This window comes from Salmo salar, chromosome ssa06, assembly GCF_905237065.1.
Source record: "Salmo salar chromosome ssa06, Ssal_v3.1, whole genome shotgun sequence".
NCBI lineage: Eukaryota > Metazoa > Chordata > Actinopteri > Salmoniformes > Salmonidae > Salmo > Salmo salar.
This window is the reverse complement of record NC_059447.1, coordinates 13,176,498-13,198,474: the sequence shown is the minus strand read 5'-3', so window position 1 is coordinate 13,198,474 and position 21,977 is coordinate 13,176,498. Positions and strand designations below refer to the sequence as shown.

At 49.4% G+C, this 21,977-nt stretch overlaps 3 protein-coding genes across 3 annotated transcripts in view; 2 read left to right on the top strand and 1 right to left on the bottom strand.

The window, feature by feature from the left end:
• hpbp1 (Hsp70-binding protein 1) overlaps nucleotides 1-18,059 on the top strand; it is a 74,285-nt gene extending 56,226 nt beyond the window's left edge. The window contains 1 exon segment of the mRNA NM_001139947.1: nucleotides 16,809-18,059. Within this exon segment, the coding sequence (NP_001133419.1) occupies nucleotides 16,809-16,889 (81 nt within the window). The 3' untranslated portion in view covers nucleotides 16,890-18,059.
• On the top strand, nucleotides 3,317-18,066 carry LOC123743388 (hsp70-binding protein 1). Its single transcript, XM_045719800.1, has 4 exons — nucleotides 3,317-3,742; nucleotides 3,941-4,037; nucleotides 4,130-4,241; nucleotides 16,782-18,066. The coding sequence occupies exons 1-4, from the start codon at nucleotides 3,652-3,654 to the stop codon at nucleotides 16,806-16,808; spliced, it is 327 nt and encodes a 108-aa protein (XP_045575756.1). The 5' UTR covers nucleotides 3,317-3,651; the 3' UTR covers nucleotides 16,809-18,066.
• On the bottom strand, nucleotides 17,997-21,157 carry LOC106606413 (lysoplasmalogenase-like). The gene is made up of 3 exons (XM_014202587.2): nucleotides 20,870-21,157; nucleotides 20,446-20,689; nucleotides 17,997-19,206 (listed from the first exon to the last, which is right to left on the bottom strand). Exons 1-3 carry the CDS (start codon nucleotides 20,918-20,920, stop codon nucleotides 18,752-18,754), a joined length of 750 nt encoding a protein of 249 aa, XP_014058062.1. The 5' UTR covers nucleotides 20,921-21,157; the 3' UTR covers nucleotides 17,997-18,751.
• Nucleotides 21,158-21,977: the final 820 nt, after the last annotated feature.

Below are 21,977 nucleotides of genomic sequence, written 5' to 3'. Positions count from 1 at the left end.
GATTTAGACCGGCTGTGCGCCTCCATAGCCCTGGGTTTCCAACTCCTGTCTCTCGTGCGGACCCGGAAGTGCGTCAACCCAGTCCGACTCGTCCTGTTCCCGCTCCCCGCACTAGCCTGGAGGTTCGTGTACATAATCTGGTAAGCCCAGTACCAGCACCACGCACCAGGCTACAAGTGCGTCAACCCAGCCTCGCCAGTCAACAGTCTTCATCAGAGCTGCCCGCCAGTCAACAGTCATCGTCAGAGCTGCCCGCCAGTCAACAGTCATCGTCAGAGCTGCCCGCCAGTCAACAGTCATCGTCAGAGCTGCCCGCCAGTCAACAGTCATCGTCAGAGCTGCCCGCCAGTCAACAGTCATCGTCAGAGCTGCCCGCCAGTCAACAGTCATCGTCAGAGCTGCCCGCCAGTCAACAGTCATCGTCAGAGCTGCCCGCCAGTCAACAGTCATCGTCAGAGCTGCCCGCCAGTCAACAGTCATCGTCAGAGCTGCCCGCCAGTCAACAGTCATCGTCAGAGCTGCCCGCCAGTCAACAGTCATCGTCAGAGCTGCCCGCCAGTCAACAGTCATCGTCAGAGCTGCCCGCCAGTCAACAGTCATCGTCAGAGCTGCCCGCCAGTCAACAGTCATCGTCAGAGCTGCCCGCCAGTCAACAGTCGCCAGAGTGGCCAGACTGCGCTGAACTGCCGGAGTGGCCAGACTGCGCTGAACTGCCGGAGTGGCCAGACTGCGCTGAACTGCCGGAGTGGCCAGACTGCGCTGAACTGCCGGAGTGGCCAGACTGCGCTGAACTGCCGGAGTGGCCAGACTGCGCTGAACTGCCGGAGTGGCCAGACTGCGCTGAACTGCCGGAGTGGCCAGACTGCGCTGAACTGCCGGAGTGGCCAGACTGCGCTGAACTGCCGGAGTGGCCAGACTGCGCTGAACTGCCGGAGTGGCCAGACTGCGCTGAACTGCCGGAGTGGCCAGACTGCCCTGAACTGCCGGAGTGGCCAGACTGCCCTGAACTGCCCCGAATTGCCAGACTGCCCAGACTGCCCCGAATTGCCAGACTGCCCAGACTGCCCCGAATTGCCAGACTGCCCAGACTGCCCCGAATTGCCAGACTTCCCAGACTCTCCCGAATTGCCAGACTGCCCAGACTGCCCCCCGGCGATGCCAGACTGCCCAGACTGCCCCCCGGCGATGCCAGACTGGCCCGACTGCCCCCCGGCGATGCCAGAGTGGCCCGACAGCCTGGAACGGCCGGAACCAGAGCCACCTCCAGAAATAGGTGGGTTGGGGAGGGGGGGTGTAGCACAGTGCCGTCGTTGACGGCAGCCACCCTCCCTTCCCTCCCTTTAGAAAAGGGGACTTTTTGTTGGTGTTGCTTGGGGTTATTTTTTTGTTAAGGTGCTTCTGGGGTAGCACCTTTGGGGGTACTGTCACGTCCTGGCCAGTATATAAGGTTAATTGTTTTGTAGTTTGGTCAGGGCGTGGCAGGGGGTATTTGTTTTGTGGTTCGGGGTGGTGTTTGTGTAAAGGGTGTTTGATTTAGTAATTCCGGGTTTTGGTTTATGTTTAGTTAATTCTATGGTTAGTCTAGGTTGTGTGTTTCTATGTTTGGTTGATTTGGGTTGGGACTCTCAGTTGAAGGCAGGTGTTGTCTATCTGCCTTTGATTGAGAGTCCCATATATTAGGGTGTGTTTGTATGTGTGATTTGTGGGTGATTGTTCTGTGTTTTGCCTTGTGCCTTACCAGACTGTTTTTGTTGATCGTTCGTGTTTTGTTATTTTGTACGTTCATTTTGAAGATAATTAAAAATCAAGATGAGCATTCACGTACCTGCTGCGTATTGGTCCACATTTTCTGATGACGATTTCGCATTATCGTCAGAAGACGAAGACAACTGTGACACATACACAATTACTATTTGGTAGCATTGCCTTTAAATTGTTTAACTTAGGTCAAATGTTTTGGGTAGCCTTCCACAAGCTTCCCACAATAAGTTGGGTGAATTTTGACCCATTCCTCCTGACGGAGCTGGTGTAACTGATTCAGGTTTGTAGGCCTCCTTGCTCGCACACCCTTTTTCAGTTCTGCCCACAAATGTTCTATTGGATTGAGGTCAGGGCTTTGTGATGGCCACTCCAATACCTTGACTTTGTTGTCCTGAAGCCATTTTGCCACAACTTTGGAAGTTTGCTTGGGGTCATTGTCCATTTGGAAGACCCATTTGCGACCATGCTTTAACTTCCTGACTGATGTCTTGAGATGTTGCTTCAATATAGCAATATCATTTTCCTCCCTCATGATGCCATCTATTTTGTGAAGTGCACCAGCCCCTCCTGCAGCAAAGCATCCCCACAACATGATGCTGGCACCCCGTGCTTCGCGGTTGGGATGGTGTTCTTTGGCTTGCAAGCGTCCCCCTTTTTCCTCCAAACATAACGATGGTCATTTTGGCCAAACAGTTCTATTTTTTGTCTCATCAGACCAGAGGACATTTCTCCAAAAAAGTACAATGTGTTTGTACAGATGAACGTGGTACCTTCAGGCATTTGGAAATTGCTCCCAACAAATTTTTTTTCTGAGGTCTTGGCAGATTTTTTTGGGGGACTTTCCCATGATGTCAAGCAAAGAGGCACTGCATTCGAAGGTAGGCCTCGAAGTACATCCACTCCATTTGTGGAGTGGTTGAAAAACATTGACTCCAACCTAAGTATGTGAACTTCCGACTTCAACTGTAAGAATGATGGAGGCCACTGTGTTCTTGGGGACCTTTAATGCTGTTTTGGTACACTTCCCCAGATATGTGCCTCGACACAATCTTGTCTCGGAGCTCTACAAACAATTCCTTCGACCTTATGGCTTGTTTTTTTCTCTGACATGCACTGTCAACTGTGGGACCTTATATAGACAGCTGTGTGCCTTTCCAAATCATGTCCATTCAATTTAATTTACCACAGGTGGACTCCAAGTTGTAGAAACATCTCAACGGTTATCAATGGAAACAGCATGCACTTGAGCTCAATTTCGTGTCTCATATCAAAGGGTCTGAATACTTATTGTAAATAAGGTGTTTGTTTTTTATTTCTAATATATTTTCAAACATTTCTAAACTGTTTTCTCTTTGTCATGATGGGGTATTGTGTGTGATAAACATTTTTTTAATCCATTTTAGAATAAGGCTGTAATGTAACAAAATGTGTAAAGTCAAGGGGTCTGAATACTTTCCAAATGCACTGTATGTAACTGACATTCCAGTAAAGACAGATGGACATGAATGACAAGTTATATTCATTAATAATAATACTGTGTCCATTGTAATGTCTCTCGTCTGTCTGTGTGTCAGACCTGATGACCCTGGGTGGGTTGGACCTGTGTATGTCGCAGTGCTTGAACCATCCTCAGGGCAGCGTGAGGTGGCGTGGTGCCCAGCTCATCGCCTCCTGTGCCCAGAACAATATTGCTAATATGGCCTGTTCCTCTCAGATCTAAATGAAGTTCCACTGGCCTGAGTGTTGCTGATAGGAGTACATTTAGATCTGAGCAGCAGTGAAGTACCACACAGTAACTCTTTCTCGCTTTCTCTCTCTCCATCAGGTCTGGTGCGTGAGCAGGAAGTAGGTCTCAGGGCCTTCCTGTCCCACGATGGCTTCTCTGTGCTGATGAGAGGCATGCAGTCTGACAACGAGAAACTGAGGACCAAGTCGTCTTTCTTACTCCTCAACCTGCTCACAGTCCACCCAGAGCATAAAGGTTTGTGTGTGACTAACAGTGACTCAGTCTGACAGCGAGACTCTCTTTGCTGCTGTGTGTTGTTATTGGTTGTGTCTATAGAGAGTATCATGCTTTGTGTCCCCCCGATCTAAGAAATTATTTGAACTGGGTTATTTGGATCATAACTAAAGAAATGTGTGTCCTTGTGTGGCAATGTACTATCTCTCCCTCTCTCAGATACAGTTCTCTCCATGGGTATGGTGCAACAGCTGGTGTCCGTTCTACGCATGCCTCGCTCCTCCTTCCACGAGCACGTGCTCGGTGCCCTCTGCTGGTAATACATGTGAACACACAAAGAGGAAATGGCTTGAAACTTGCAATGTCTTCTCAATAGAGCTTCAATAAAACAAAGCTCTCTGTCTGTAGCCTGGTGGAGGAGAGTCCTCTGGGTCTGAGGGACTGTCAGAGCCCCACCTTGGGGCTGGAGGAGATGCTCAACCAGCGGGCTGAAGATCTGCAGGGGAGAGAGGAGTGTCAGGTTGGTACCCCTACACACTTTTCTCCACTCTTCTCCTTCTTTCACTTCCCATGTGACCCATGAACCTCTCCATCTCTCTAAAGGCGTCCGCATGCTTCCCACCCGGAACAGTTTGTGCATATATTATGACATTTTGGGATGTTTTGGTCTTCAGCGAGGGTTCGGCTCTTCATGCACTTTTTTCTCGAGGCGAACTGAATTTCGGTAGCAGAAGTCTACGCCCCTTCGTCAGTCATTGGTCAACGGTAGGGATTCTTAAATTAAGTATTTATCATTCAACGACAGACACTCGTTCACATGCACATTTTTTCATTTAGAAATACTGCACCAAACATCTTAACTAGATGTAAAATTGCGCGACTAAACGTCAAAAGTAATGACATTTCTTGAGTTATCTTAGTTCTGACTATTTTGAGGAAGTGTATACTGGCTACGGCATCTCAAGATGGACAAACGGTACTGTTGCCGCTTTTTCCTCGTTGTTCTTGCAAATGTTTTTGAAGGGAGGATGCAACAAACTTGTTCGGCTAGACGCCAGCGAAGCCTTAATACCTTCCCTCTATCACTCCCCATGTGTTTCCTCTCATCTCTCTAATACCATCCCTCTATCACTCCCCCGTGTGTCTCCTCTCCATCTCTCTAATACCATCCCTCTGTCACTCCCCATGTCTCCTCTCCATCTCTCTAATACCATCCCTCTAATACCATCCCTCTATCACTCCCCATGTCTCCTCTCCATCTCTCTAATACCGTCCCTCTATCACTCCCCATGTCTCCTCTCCATCTCTCTAATACCGTCCCTCTGTCACTCCCCATGTCTCCTCTCCATCTCTCTAATACCGTCCCTCTATCACTCCCCATGTCTCCTCTCCATCTCTCTAATACCGTCCCTCTATCACTCCCCCATGTCTCCTCTCCATCTCTCTAATACCGTCCCTCTATCACTCCCCATGTCTCCTCTCCATCTCTCTAATACCGTCCCTCTATCACTCCCCATGTCTCCTCTCCATCTCTCTAATACCGTCCCTCTATCACTCCCCATGTGTTTCCTCTCATCTCTCTAATACCGTCCCTCTATCACTCCCCGTGTGTCTCCTCTCCATCTCTCTAATACCGTCCCTCTGTCACTCCCCGTGTGTCTCCTCTCCATCTCTCTAATACCGTCCCTCTGTCACTCCCCATGTCTCCTCTTCATCTCTCTAATACCGTCCCTCTATCACTCCCCATGTCTCCTCTCCATCTCTCTAATACCATCCCTCTATCACTCCCCATGTCTCCTCTCCATCTCTCTAATACCGTCCCTCTGTCACTCCCCATGTCTCCTCTTCATCTCTCTAATACCGTCCCTCTATCACTCCCCATGTCTCCTCTCCATCTCTCTAATACCGTCCCTCTGTCACTCCCCATGTCTCCTCTCCATCTCTCTAATACCGTCCCTCTATCACTCCCCATGTCTCCTCTCCATCTCTCTAATACCGTCCCTCTATCACTCCCCATGTCTCCTCTCCATCTCTCTAATACCATCCCTCTATCACTCCCCATGTCTCCTCTCCATCTCTCTAATACCATCCCTCTGTCACTCCCCATGTGTCTCCTCTCCATCTCTCTAATACCATCCCTCTATCACTCCCCATGTCTCCTCTTCATCTCTCTAATACCGTCCCTCTGTCACTCCCCATGTCTCCTCTCCATCTCTCTAATACCATCCCTCTGTCACTCCCCCATGTGTCTCCTCTCCATCTCTCTAATACCGTCCCTCTGTCACTCCCCATGTGTCTCCTCTCCATCTCTCTAATACCATCCCTCTGTCACTCCCCATGTGTCCTCTCCATCTCTCTAATACCATCCTCTGTCACTCCCCATGTCTCCTCTCCATCTCTCTAATACCATCCCTCTATCACTCCCCGTGTGTCTCCTCTCCATCTCTCTAATACCGTCCCTCTGTCACTCCCCATGTCTCCTCTCCATCTCTCTAATACCATCCCTCTGTCACTCCCCATGTGTCCTCTCCATCTCTCTAATACCATCCCTCTGTCACTCCCCATGTCTCCTCTCCATCTCTCTAATACCGTCCCTCTGTCACTCCCCATGTGTCTCCTCTCCATCTCTCTAATACCATCCCTCTGTCACTCCCCATGTGTCCTCTCCATCTCTCTAATACCATCCCTCTGTCACTCCCCATGTCTCCTCTCCATCTCTCTAATACCATCCCTCTATCACTCCCCGTGTGTCTCCTCTCCATCTCTCTAATACCGTCCCTCTATCACTCCCCATGTCTCCTCTCCATCTCTCTAATACCGTCCCTCTGTCACTCCCCATGTCTCCTCTCCATCTCTCTAATACCGTCCCTCTGTCACTCCCCGTGTGTCTCCTCTCCATCTCTCTAATACCGTCCCTCTGTCACTCCCCGTGTGTCTCCTCTCCATCTCTCTAATACCGTCCCTCTGTCACTCCCCGTGTGTCTCCTCTCCATCTCTCTAATACCGTCCCTCTATCACTCCCCATGTGTTTCCTCTCATCTCTCTAATACCGTCCCTCTATCACTCCCCGTGTGTCTCCTCTCCATCTCTCTAATACCGTCCCTCTGTCACTCCCCGTGTGTCTCCTCTCCATCTCTCTAATACCGTCCCTCTGTCACTCCCCATGTCTCCTCTTCATCTCTCTAATACCGTCCCTCTATCACTCCCCATGTCTCCTCTCCATCTCTCTAATACCATCCCTCTATCACTCCCCATGTCTCCTCTCCATCTCTCTAATACCGTCCCTCTGTCACTCCCCATGTCTCCTCTTCATCTCTCTAATACCGTCCCTCTATCACTCCCCATGTCTCCTCTCCATCTCTCTAATACCGTCCCTCTGTCACTCCCCATGTCTCCTCTCCATCTCTCTAATACCGTCCCTCTATCACTCCCCATGTCTCCTCTCCATCTCTCTAATACCGTCCCTCTATCACTCCCCATGTCTCCTCTCCATCTCTCTAATACCATCCCTCTATCACTCCCCATGTCTCCTCTCCATCTCTCTAATACCATCCCTCTGTCACTCCCCATGTGTCTCCTCTCCATCTCTCTAATACCATCCCTCTATCACTCCCCATGTCTCCTCTTCATCTCTCTAATACCGTCCCTCTGTCACTCCCCATGTCTCCTCTCCATCTCTCTAATACCATCCCTCTGTCACTCCCCATGTGTCTCCTCTCCATCTCTCTAATACCGTCCCTCTGTCACTCCCCATGTGTCTCCTCTCCATCTCTCTAATACCATCCCTCTGTCACTCCCCATGTGTCCTCTCCATCTCTCTAATACCATCCCTCTGTCACTCCCCATGTCTCCTCTCCATCTCTCTAATACCATCCCTCTATCACTCCCCGTGTGTCTCCTCTCCATCTCTCTAATACCGTCCCTCTGTCACTCCCCATGTCTCCTCTCCATCTCTCTAATACCATCCCTCTGTCACTCCCCATGTGTCCTCTCCATCTCTCTAATACCATCCCTCTGTCACTCCCCATGTCTCCTCTCCATCTCTCTAATACCGTCCCTCTGTCACTCCCCATGTCTCCTCTTCATCTCTCTAATACCGTCCCTCTGTCACTCCCCATGTGTCTCCTCTCCATCTCTATAATACCATCCCTCTATCACTCCCCATGTCTCCTCTCCATCTCTCTAATACCATCCCTCTATCACTCCCCATGTCTCCTCTCCATCTCTCTAATACCGTCCCTCTGTCACTCCCCATGTCTCCTCTCCATCTCTCTAATACCATCCCTCTGTCACTCCCCATGTCTCCTCTCCATCTCTCTAATACCGTCCCTCTGTCACTCCCCATGTCTCCTCTCCATCTCTATAATACCGTCCCTCTATCACTCCCCATGTGTCTCCTCTCCATCTCTATAATACCATCCCTCTGTCACTCCCCATGTCTCCTCTCCATCTCTCTAATACCGTCCCTCTGTCACTCCCCGTGTGTCTCCTCTCCATCTCTCTAATACCGTCTCTCTGTCACTCCCCATGTCTCCTCTCCATCTCTCTAATACCATCCCTCTGTCACTCCCCATGTCTCCTCTCCATCTCTCTAATACCATCCCTCTGTCACTCCCCATGTCTCCTCTTCATCTCTCTAATACCGTCCCTCTGTCACTCCCCATGTCTCCTCTTCATCTCTCTAATACCGTCCCTCTGTCACTCCCCATGTCTCCTCTTCATCTCTATAATACCATCCCTCTATCACTCCCCATGTCTCCTCTCCATCTCTCTAATACCGTCCCTCTGTCACTCCCCATGTCTCCTCTCCATCTCTCTAATACCATCCCTCTGTCACTCCCCATGTCTCCTCTCCATCTCTCTAATACCGTCCCTCTGTCACTCCCCATGTCTCCTCTCCATCTCTCTAATACCATCCCTCTGTCACTCCCCATGTCTCCTCTCCATCTCTCTAATACCGTCCCTCTGTCACTCCCCATGTGTCTCTTCATCTCTCTAATACCGTCCCTCTGTCACTCCCCATGTCTCCTCTCCATCTCTCTAATACCGTCCCTCTGTCACTCCCCATGTCTCCTCTCCATCTCTCTAATACCATCTCTCTAATACCGTCCCTCTATCACTCCCCATGTGTCTCCTCTCCATCTCTCTAATACCGTCCCTCTATCACTCCCCGTGTGTCTCCTCTCCATCTCTCTAATACCATCCCTCTGTCACTCCCCATGTCTCCTCTCCATCTCTCTAATACCATCCCTCTGTCACTCCCCATGTCTCCTCTCCATCTCTCTAATACCATCCCTCTATCACTCCCCATGTCTCCTCTTCATCTCTCTAATACCATCCCTCTGTCACTCCCCATGTCTCCTCTCCATCTCTCTAATACCATCCCTCTATCACTCCCCATGTCTCCTCTTCATCTCTCTAATACCGTCCCTCTATCACTCCCCATGTGTTTCCTCTCATCTCTCTAATACCATCCCTCTATCACTCCCCGTGTGTCTCCTCTCCATCTCTCTAATACCGTCCCTCTATCACTCCCCATGTGTCTCCTCTCCATCTCTCTAATACCGTCCCTCTGTCACTCCCCATGTCTCCTCTCCATCTCTCTAATACCGTCCCTCTATCACTCCCCATGTCTCCTCTCCATCTCTCTAATACCGTCCCTCTGTCACTCCCCATGTCTCCTCTCCATCTCTCTAATACCGTCCCTCTATCACTCCCCATGTCTCCTCTCCATCTCTCTAATACCGTCCCTCTATCACTCCCCATGTCTCCTCTCCATCTCTCTAATACCGTCCCTCTATCACTCCCCATGTGTCTCCTCTCCATCTCTCTAATACCGTCCCTCTATCACTCCCCATGTCTCCTCTCCATCTCTCTAATACCGTCCCTCTGTCACTCCCCATGTGTCTCCTCTCCATCTCTCTAATACCGTCCCTCTATCACTCCCCATGTCTCCTCTCCATCTCTCTAATACCGTCCCTCTATCACTCCCCATGTGTCTCCTCTTCATCTCTCTAATACCATCCCTCTATCACTCCCCATGTCTCCTCTCCATCCCTCTAATACCATCCCTCTATCACTCCCCGTGTGTCTCCTCTCCATCTCTCTAATACCGTCCCTCTGTCACTCCCCATGTCTCCTCTCCATCTCTCTAATACCATCCCTCTAATACCGTCCCTCTATCACTCCCCATGTCTCCTCTCCATCTCTCTAATACCATCCCTCTATCACTCCCCATGTCTCCTCTCCATCTCTCTAATACCGTCCCTCTGTCACTCCCCATGTGTCTCCTCTCCATCTCTCTAATACCATCCCTCTATCACTCCCCATGTCTCCTCTCCATCTCTATAATACCATCCCTCTGTCACTCCCCATGTCTCCTCTCCATCTCTCTAATACAATCCCTCTATCACTCCCCATGTCTCCTCTCCATCTCTCTAATACCGTCCCTCTATCACTCCCCATGTGTCTCCTCTCCATCTCTCTAATACCGTCCCTCTATCACTCCCCATGTGTCTCCTCTCCATCTCTCTAATACCATCCCTCTGTCACTCCCCATGTGTCTCCTCTCCATCTCTCTAATACCATCCCTCTGTCACTCCCCATGTGTCTCCTCTCCATCTCTCTAATACCATCCCTCTAATACCATCCCTCTATCACTCCCCATGTCTCTTCTCCATCTCTCTAATACCGTCCCTCTATCACTCCCCATGTCTCCTCTCCATCTCTCTAATACCGTCCCTCTGTCACTCCCCATGTCTCCTCTCCATCTCTCTAATACCGTCCCTCTATCACTCCCCATGTGTCTCCTCTCCATCTCTCTAATAACGTCCCTCTGTCACTCCCCATGTCTCCTCTCCATCTCTCTAATACCATCCCTCTATCACTCCCCATGTGTCTCCTCTCCATCTCTCTAATACCATCCCTCTAATACCATCCCTCTATCACTCCCCATGTCTCTTCTCCATCTCTCTAATACCGTCCCTCTATCACTCCCCATGTGTCTCTTCATCTCTCTAATACCGTCCCTCTATCACTCCCCATGTGTCTCCTCTCCATCTCTCTAATACCGTCCCTCTGTCACTCCCCATGTCTCCTCTCCATCTCTCTAATACCGTCCCTCTGTCACTCCCCATGTGTCTCCTCTCCATCTCTCTAATACCGTCCCTCTGTCACTCCCCATGTCTCCTCTCCATCTCTCTAATACCATCCCTCTATCACTCCCCATGTGTCTCCTCTCCATCTCTCTAATACCGTCCCTCTATCACTCCCCATGTCTCCTCTCCATCTCTCTAATACCGTCCCTCTGTCACTCCCCGTGTGTCTCCTCTCCATCTCTCTAATACCGTCCCTCTGTCACTCCCCATGTCTCCTCTTCATCTCTCTAATACCGTCCCTCTGTCACTCCCCATGTCTCCTCTCCATCTCTCTAATACCGTCCCTCTGTCACTCCCCATGTCTCCTCTCCATCTCTCTAATACCGTCCCTCTGTCACTCCCCATGTCTCCTCTCCATCTCTCTAATACCGTCCCTCTATCACTCCCCATGTCTCCTCTCCATCTCTCTAATACCGTCCCTCTATCACTCCCCATGTGTCTCCTCTCCATCTCTCTAATACCGTCCCTCTGTCACTCCCCATGTCTCCTCTCCATCTCTCTAATACCGTCCCTCTGTCACTCCCCATGTGTCTCCTCTTCATCTCTCTAATACCGTCCCTCTATCACTCCCCATGTGTCTCTCCATCTCTCTAATACCATCCCTCTGTCACTCCCCATGTCTCCTCTCCATCTCTCTAATACCGTCCCTCTATCACTCCCCATGTCTCCTCTCCATCTCTCTAATACCGTCCCTCTATCACTCCCCATGTCTCCTCTCCATCTCTCTAATACCGTCCCTCTATCACTCCCCATGTCTCCTCTCCATCTCTCTAATACCGTCCCTCTGTCACTCCCCATGTCTCCTCTCCATCTCTCTAATACCGTCCCTCTGTCACTCCCCATGTCTCCTCTCCATCTCTCTAATACCGTCCCTCTGTCACTCCCCATGTCTCCTCTCCATCTCTCTAATACCGTCCCTCTATCACTCCCCGTGTGTCTCCTCTCCATCTCTCTAATACCGTCCCTCTGTCACTCCCCATGTCTCCTCTCCATCTCTCTAATACCGTCCCTCTATCACTCCCCATGTCTCCTCTCCATCTCTCTAATACCGTCCCTCTATCACTCCCCGTGTGTCTCCTCTCCATCTCTATAATACCGTCCCTCTGTCACTCCCCATGTCTCCTCTCCATCTCTCTAATACCGTCCCTCTATCACTCCCGTGTGTCTCCTCTCCATCTCTATAATACCATCCCTCTATCACTCCCCATGTCTCCTCTCCATCTCTCTAATACCGTCCCTCTGTCACTCCCCATGTGTCTCCTCTCCATCTCTCTAATACCGTCCCTCTGTCACTCCCCATGTGTCTCCTCTCCATCTCTCTAATACCATCCCTCTATCACTCCCCATGTGTCTCCTCTTCATCTCTCTAATACCGTCCCTCTGTCACTCCCCATGTGTCTCCTCTCCATCTCTCTAATACCATCCCTCTGTCACTCCCCATGTCTCCTCTCCATCTCTCTAATACCGTCCCTCTGTCACTCCCCATGTCTCCTCTCCATCTCTCTAATACCGTCCCTCTGTCACTCCCCATGTCTCCTCTTCATCTCTCTAATACCGTCCCTCTGTCACTCCCCATGTCTCCTCTCCATCTCTCTAATACATCCCTCTATCACTCCCCATGTGTCCTCTCCATCTCTCTAATACCGTCCCTCTGTCACTCCCCATGTCTCCTCTTCATCTCTCTAATACCATCCCTCTGTCACTCCCCATGTCTCCTCTCCATCTCTCTAATACCGTCCCTCTATCACTCCCCATGTGTCTCCTCTCCATCTCTCTAATACCGTCCCTCTATCACTCCCCATGTGTCTCCTCTTCATCTCTCTAATACCATCCCTCTGTCACTCCCCATGTGTCTCCTCTCCATCTCTCTAATACCGTCCCTCTGTCACTCCCCATGTCTCCTCTCCATCTCTCTAATACCGTCCCTCTGTCACTCCCCATGTGTCTCCTCTCCATCTCTCTAATACCATCCCTCTATCACTCCCCATGTGTCTCCTCTTCATCTCTCTAATACCATCCCTCTGTCACTCCCCATGTGTCTCCTCTCCATCTCTGTAATACCATCCCTCTGTCACTCCCCATGTCTCCTCTCCATCTCTCTAATACCGTCCCTCTATCACTCCCCATGTCTCCTCTCCATCTCTCTAATACCGTCCCTCTGTCACTCCCCATGTGTCTCCTCTCCATCTCTCTAATACCGTCCCTCTGTCACTCCCCATGTCTCCTCTCCATCTCTCTAATACCGTCTCTCTATCACTCCCCATGTCTCCTCTCCATCTCTCTAATACCGTCCCTCTGTCACTCCCCATGTCTCCTCTCCATCTCTCTAATACCGTCCCTCTATCACTCCCCATGTCTCCTCTCCATCTCTCTAATACCATCCCTCTGTCACTCCCCATGTGTCTCCTCTCCATCTCTCTAATACCGTCCCTCTGTCACTCCCCATGTCTCCTCTCCATCTCTCTAATACCGTCCCTCTGTCACTCCCCATGTCTCCTCTCCATCTCTCTAATACCGTCCCTCTATCACTCCCCATGTGTCTCCTCTTCATCTCTCTAATACCGTCCCTCTGTCACTCCCCATGTCTCCTCTCCATCTCTCTAATACCGTCCCTCTGTCACTCCCCATGTCTCCTCTCCATCTCTCTAATACCGTCCCTCTGTCACTCCCCATGTCTCCTCTCCATCTCTCTAATACCGTCCCTCTGTCACTCCCCATGTCTCCTCTCCATCTCTCTAATACCGTCCCTCTGTCACTCCCCATGTCTCCTCTCCATCTCTCTAATACCATCCCTCTATCACTCCCCATGTCTCCTCTCCATCTCTCTAATACCATCCCTCTGTCACTCCCCATGTCTCCTCTCCATCTCTCTAATACCGTCCCTCTGTCACTCCCCCGTGTCTCCTCTCCATCTCTCTAATACCGTCCCTCTATCACTCCCCATGTGTCTCCTCTCCATCTCTCTAATACCATCCCTCTATCACTCCCCATGTGTCTCCTCTCCATCTCTCTAATACCGTCCCTCTGTCACTCCCCATGTCTCCTCTCCATCTCTCTAATACCGTCCCTCTGTCACTCCCCATGTCTCCTCTCTAATACCGTCCCTCTATCACTCCCCATGTGTCTCCTCTCCATCTCTATAATACCGTCCCTCTATCACTCCCCATGTGTCTCCTCTCCATCTCTATAATACCATCCCTCTATCACTCCCCATGTCTCCTCTCCATCTCTATAATACCATCCCTCTATCACTCCCCATGTGTCTCCTCTCCATCTCTATAATACCGTCCCTCTATCACTCCCCATGTCTCCTCTCCATCTCTCTAATACCGTCCCTCTATCACTCCCCATGTGTCTCCTCTCCATCTCTATAATACCATCCCTCTATCACTCCCCATGTCTCCTCTCCATCTCTATAATACCATCCCTCTATCACTCCCCATGTGTCTCCTCTCCATCTCTATAATACCATCCCTCTATCACTCCCCATGTGTCTCCTCTCCATCTCTCTAATACCATCCCTCTGTCACTCCCCATGTCTCCTCTCCATCTCTCTAATACCATCCCTCTAATACCATCCCTCTATCACTCCCCATGTCTCCTCTTCATCTCTCTAATACCGTCCCTCTGTCACTCCCCATGTGTCTCCTCTCCATCTCTATAATACCATCCCTCTGTCACTCCCCATGTGTCTCCTCTCCATCTCTCTAATACCGTCCCTCTGTCACTCCCCATGTGTCTCCTCTCCATCTCTATAATACCATCCCTCTATCACTCCCCATGTGTCTCCTCTCCATCTCTCTAATACCGTCCCTCTGTCACTCCCCATGTGTCTCCTCTCCATCTCTCTAATACCGTCCCTCTATCACTCCCCATGTCTCCTCTCCATCTCTCTAATACCGTCCCTCTGTCACTCCCCATGTCTCCTCTCCATCTCTCTAATACCGTCCCTCTGTCACTCCCCATGTGTCTCCTCTCCATCTCTCTAATACCGTCCCTCTATCACTCCCCATGTCTCCTCTCCATCTCTCTAATACCGTCCCTCTATCACTCCCCATGTGTCTCCTCTCCATCTCTCTAATACCGTCCCTCTGTCACTCCCCATGTGTCTCCTCTTCATCTCTCTAATACCGTCCCTCTATCACTCCCCATGTCTCCTCTCCATCTCTCTAATACCGTCCCTCTATCACTCCCCATGTGTCTCCTCTCCATCTCTCTAATACCGTCCCTCTGTCACTCCCCATGTCTCCTCTCCATCTCTCTAATACCGTCCCTCTATCACTCCCCATGTGTCTCCTCTCCATCTCTCTAATACCGTCCCTCTGTCACTCCCCATGTGTCTCCTCTCCATCTCTCTAATACCGTCCCTCTATCACTCCCCATGTGTCTCCTCTCCATCTCTATAATACCATCCCTCTATCACTCCCCATGTGTCTCCTCTCCATCTCTCTAATACCATCCCTCTGTCACTCCCCATGTGTCTCCTCTCCATCTCTCTAATACCGTCCCTCTATCACTCCCCATGTGTCTCCTCTCCATCTCTCTAATACCATCCCTCTGTCACTCCCCATGTCTCCTCTCCATCTCTCTAATACCGTCCCTCTATCACTCCCCATGTGTCTCCTCTCCATCTCTCTAATACCGTCCCTCTGTCACTCCCCATGTCTCCTCTCCATCTCTCTAATACCGTCCCTCTATCACTCCCCATGTCTCCTCTCCATCTCTCTAATACCGTCCCTCTGTCACTCCCCCATGTCTCCTCTCCATCTCTCTAATACCGTCCCTCTATCACTCCCCATGTGTCTCCTCTCCATCTCTCTAATACCGTCCCTCTGTCACTCCCCATGTCTCCTCTCCATCTCTATAATACCGTCCCTCTATCACTCCCCGTGTGTCTCCTCTCCATCTCTATAATACCGTCCCTCTATCACTCCCCGTGTGTCTCCTCTCCATCTCTCTAATACCATCCCTCTGTCACTCCCCATGTCTCCTCTCCATCTCTCTAATACCGTCCCTCTGTCACTCCCCATGTCTCCTCTCCATCTCTATAATACCATCCCTCTATCACTCCCCATGTGTCTCCTCTCCATCTCTATAATACCGTCCCTCTGTCACTCCCCATGTCTCCTCTTCATCTCTCTAATACCGTCCCTCTGTCACTCCCCATGTCTCCTCTCCATCTCTATAATACCGTCCCTCTATCACTCCCCATGTGTCTCCTCTCCATCTCTCTAATACCGTCCCTCTATCACTCCCCATGTCTCCTCTCCATCTCTATAATACCATCCCTCTATCACTCCCCATGTGTCTCCTCTTCATCTCTCTAATACCGTCCCTCTGTCACTCCCCATGTCTCCTCTCCATCTCTCTAATACCGTCCCTCTATCACTCCCCATGTGTCTCCTCTCCATCTCTCTAATACCGTCCCTCTATCACTCCCCATGTCTCCTCTCCATCTCTCTAATACCATCCCTCTATCACTCCCCATGTCTCCTCTCCATCTCTCTAATACCATCCCTCTGTCACTCCCCGTGTGTTTCCACTCCATCTCTAATACCGTCCCTCTGTCACTCCCCGTGTGTCTCCTCTCCATCTCTCTAATACCATCCCTCTATCACTCCCCATGTCTCCTCTCCATCTCTCTAATACCATCCCTCTGTCACTCCCCGTGTGTTTCCACTCCATCTCTAATACCGTCCCTCTGTCACTCCCCATGTGTCTTCTCTCTAAAATCCCCTTTTCATTCTTGCCCTCCTCTTACTCTTCCCACTGACTGGTCTTCTCCATCTCTCAAGGTGCATCACTAATAACATGGAATAATGTATTGATTCCCCACATCTTTTTCTATTGATATATTTGTTACTTATTTGCCACTAGGCTGCATCTTGTCATTTCCTTCACAGATTTCTCCTCTGGTCTCCTCCTTATAGGAAGAGTTGGAGTTCTGCAAGCGCTTGCGTTCTGCTTGTTTCTGCGGACGGCAACCTGACGACAGTGGAATGGATCGCTGAAATCCAACTGGTCCTCCACTTCTCCTGCAGTGCCGTCATTGGCTAGGAGACATAGGAGGATTTAACTCTCCTTGAGGAAAATATGCTGATGTTGTTGTCCATCTAGACCCATGTTACAAAGTGTCTGGATCCAAGAGTGTAGCAGGCTTTAGAGAGCAGAGGGTGCTTCACTAATCACTGTCACCAGGCGACGCAGATGAACTTCAGATATATCTCTGTGTTCAGTCACTTCTACCATGTCCAGTCTATGTATCATTATGTATTGGATCTACACCTGACTACTTCCTGCTGACCTCTTGCAAAAGAGGTTTCTAACTTCAAAGGTGTTTTCCTGGTTGAATAAAGATACAATATTTTATTTTCCGATAGTACTGCAAGTCATTTCTGAAAATTTCTTCAGGTTATCTGATCCTGCTTTGTGACGTACTCCCCCGTGTTGCTGTTACGTTGCTGAAGAAAACAGATTAGAGAAGCCTTTTGGATTCTGGGTGTGCCCAACAAAACCTCTGATTCCATACATGAAATATCAGAGGTAACATTTAGTGATAATGCTATTTTACAGCCCTGTCGCCATTTATTTATCTGGCATAGTGTGACGTTACTTGGTAATAACTGGCATCTTGTATTGTTAAAGTTATTTACCAAGTGACAACTAGTTATTGTGGTAATGTTAAGTAATTTACACTGTTTACATTTAAGTAATTTAGCAGACGCTCTTATCCAGAGCGACTTACAAATTGGTGCATTCACCTTAGGATATCCAGTGGAACAACCACTTTACACTTTACATCTGTTAAACTACATCAAATAGTTTTCATGTTACTGAATAAGTAGCAGGTAATTGGGCTGTAAAATAAAGTTAGCCGTTTAGCATCTTTCAGCTTCATTTGTCAGATGTTTTATTAGAATCCATTTTGATCGAGTTTCACTACCCATAAATCATTTCTGTTGGCTTCTTGTGTTTTGGCTTTGTTAATGACTGTCTTTCATTCAGAATATCCACCATTTGTCAATGTTTTGTTGAGATGTTTCTGTCTTATCTGTGTCTATGAACGTAGTGGATGACTTTTTTGCAGAGTTCTTACGCCTGAAATAACATGAAATATGTAACACAACATTGTTTATTTTTCATCCCCATTTCATCATGAATAAATACATTTTCTTTTTTCATAAGGGACTTCATTTCTGAGAATATTCTCTTCATAGCAACAGACCGTTATACGGATTGTGATTGATAAATCACAACTAACACAAGGGAAGTGCATCTCAAATCATTTCTTTAAGACCGTAGGACTGTTTTCACAGGCATAGAAATATCATTCTTCTTGACTAAATTTAACTTTATTCTGGACTATTAAAAAAACTCATGTTGATCTCATGTCAGTCCTTGCAACTGTCGCTGTCTATGAATTTTGGCAGTGGTTACGTTTCCCAGGCCCATCCCTGAGCTTCCTCAACAAATGGACAGACTGTCCTGATGCTCTGAGGTTTTGTTGAATAAAGAGGATTTTCTTTGGTGGAATCTCCCTTTAACTTCTTTCTGCCTCATTCTCAGTCTAGTCTCAACAGACAGTCTAGTCTCAACAGACAGCCTGAAGTTCCTATAGCTGCCGACTAGTCAGAGAGCAGTAGTCCCAAGTTTGCTTTCCATGGCAATGTCCCAATTCTCCACCCTTATTCGGATTGTGCACTTGAACACTCCCTGTCATTGATTTAAAAGCATGCGATTAGTATAAGTAAGCATTGGCTGAAGGGAGTTTCCACCATTGTGAAATCCATGTGAGAAAGTGTGCAGTTATTTGCACACTTCGGGAGCAGGGTGGAAAATTGGGACCTAGCCCATATCTGACATAACCCCTTAACTAAGATTTCTTCCATTTGGCAAACTCCTCGCCGCCCTCCACGGCCTTGATGTCGCCCACAGCGATCAGCAGCTGCGCCAGGTAGTATGTCGTCATGACGATGTGCCTGCCGTGCTCCAGGGGCTCCGTCACTTTGAAGGTCTGCAGCGCCAGCGTGAGGTCAGAGGTCATGAAGATCAAACTGCCCAGCATGATCAGCGGGCGGCGGGTGAGAACCGCCAGCGTAGCCATCAGAACGATCAGAGCCACGTACACCCCAACGCCGGGAGTCAGAACGGCCGCGTCCGGCGTCTTCTGCAGGAAAGGGAAGAGGTAGGCGTAGACGCCTCCCCCCAGCAGCCACAGGATCAGGCAGAAGAAGTAGGACAGGGAAGAGGAGGGGCTGAGGGAGGAGTAACGAGTGGAGAGGAAGGTGAGGGAGTAGAGCAGGTGGGCCAAGGCAAAGGAGGCCATTCCTGAGGAGAGGATTAGAGAGAGAACAACATTACTTTATTGGCCGTATTCCACCTGAAATAGAGATTTGTCTATTTGCTTTATCCGCCCCAACAAGACACACACAGAGCGGTTGGAGCAGAGGGTCATCTGCAGTGCAACACCCCAAGAGCAGAAACTGTGGGTTGTGTCTTGCTCAAGGGCACAACAGCAGGTGATGGCGCCATACATGGTTAATAGTCATTGAAGTATGTCAGAGTACTCCAGTGGAGTTACACAACAGCCACCCTGCAGTGACATCAAGTCAGACATGGGATTCAAACTGACAACCCTCCAGTGACATCTAGTCAGACATGGGATTCAAAATGACAACCCTCCAGTGACATCAAGTGAGACATGGGATTCAAACTGACAACCCTCCAGTGACATCTAGTCAGACATGGGATTCAAAATGCCACCCTCCAGTGACATCAAGTCAGACATGGGATTCAAACTGCCAACCCTCCAGTGACATCCAGTCAGACATGGGATTCAAACTGCAAACCCTCCAGTGACATCTCGTCAAACATGGGATTCAAACTGCAAACCCTCCAGTGACATCCAGTCAGACATGGGATTCAAACTGCCACCCTCCAGTGACATCTAGTCAGACATAGGATTCAAACTGCAAACCCTCCAGTGACATCTAGTCAGACATGGGATTCAAACTACAAACCCTCCAGTGACATCCAGACAGACATGAGATTCAAACTGACACCCTCCAGTGACATCTAGTCAGACATGGGATTCAAACTGCCACCCTCCATTGACATCCAGTCAGACATGAGATTCAAACTGCCACCCTCCAGTGACATCCAGTCAGACATGGGATTCAAACTGCCAACCCTCCAGTGACACCCAGTCAGACATGGGATTCAAACTGCCACCCTCCAGTGACATCTAGTCAGACATGGGATTCAAACTGCCACCCTCCAGTGACATCCAGTCAGACATGAGATTCAAACTGCCACCCTCTAGTGACATCCAGTTAGACATGAGATTCAAACTGCCACCCTCCAGTGACATCCAGTCAGACATGGGATTCAAACTGCAAACCCTCCAGTGACATCCAGTCAGACATGGGATTCAAACTGACAACCCTCCAGTGACATCTAGTCAGACATGAGATTCAAACTGCTTGCCCTCTCTAACCTCTAGGCTATCTGCCATGTCTGCAGTGTCTGCAGGAGTTTATCAGTAGCAGTAGAAAAAGCTCTCGTTACCATGGAGAAACAGCTCGGGCCATATGAGGCAACAGTCTCCGCCTGCCGAGAAGATCAGGCCCCCCGCCACGCCGAGGAGACTCCTCTCCCCTTTGTAGCTCAGCACCAGGAGAGCCAATGAGATGACAGGGGCTGCCTTAATAGCCGCAGCGAGGACGGAGGGGGAGGAGTCAGGGATCCACAGATAGAAGTAGACAGCGATGGCCAGGAAGAACGGCGAGAGAGAGAGAAACAGAACACAGTACTGAGAGAGAGAGAGAGAGAGAGAGAGAGGAAGGGGAGACGAGAGGAGAGGAAGAAGGGAGGTAGTTAATATGAGAGATTTACATTATGGTTTTAAACACAAACCCCAAAAATGTGTGTGTGCGTGTGTGTGTGTCTATGTGTGCATGCGTGTGTGTGTGATTAGAGGTAACGATCATACCGTGTTCCTGCGCTGTCTTTGGTCATAGGCGGCTGTTTCAAGGATGTCCATCTCTCTCAGAACCAAGGCCTGTATGTATCTGGGCTGTACCTGTTTCCTTTCTTCAGTCCTGCCTCATTTCAGAGTATTTCATGTGTTTCTCTTTTCCTCTGTACTTCTCTCTCTCTTTCTCACCCTTCTCTGGTTCAGTCTGCCTGAGTGTGTCCCTGTCTCTTGGTGCCGGTCGACATTGAACTTTGGACCAGTCACAGTGACACGTTATCTGTCAGATTGCTCAGTTATAATCAATGCCCAATGTCTCCTCCTCTCAGTTTTCATGTTCAACTCTGCCAGTAGTGACCCTTGGCCCATCCAACTGGACCAGATTAGTGACATCATCAACTTGAGGGTGAAGTTGAACTGGGCCAGAGCCATGTATTAAGACATGACTCTGAACCCGGCTGTGTTCAGTAGGACACATGACTCTGAACCGGGCTGTGTTCAGTAGGACACATGACTCTGAACTGGGCTGTGTTCAGTAGGACACATAGCTCTGAACTGGGCTGTGTTCAGAAGGACACATGACTCTGAACCGGGCTGTGTTCAGTAGGACACATAGCTCTGAACCCGGCTGTGAACCCGGCTTTGAGTGGTCAGGACTGGACAGATAATAGCTGAATCTTGGGCTGTGGAAAGAAGTTCTAATTCAGTAGGACACATGACTCTGAACTGGGCTGTGTTCAGTAGGACACATGACTTTGAACTGGGCTGTGTTCAGTAGGACACATAGCTCTGAACTGGGCTGTGTTCAGTAGGACACATGACTCTGAACCGGGCTGTGTTCAGTAGGACACATGACTTTGAACCAGGCTGTGTTCAGTTGGACACATGACTTTGAACCAGGCTGTGTTCAGTAGGACACAACCAGGGGCGAAAATCTGATATCAACTTTGGGGGGGACAATTACATGAAATTTTCTCAAGAGCAATTCCTGAGGGGGACACCAAAAGTAGTGCTGTAACACATAGCCTACATTGTAATATGGTAAATGTATATTAAGGAACCAAAGAAATAAGGTGTTTGCCGTACTCCTAACTACCGGTACCCAAAACTACACAACTACATTTAC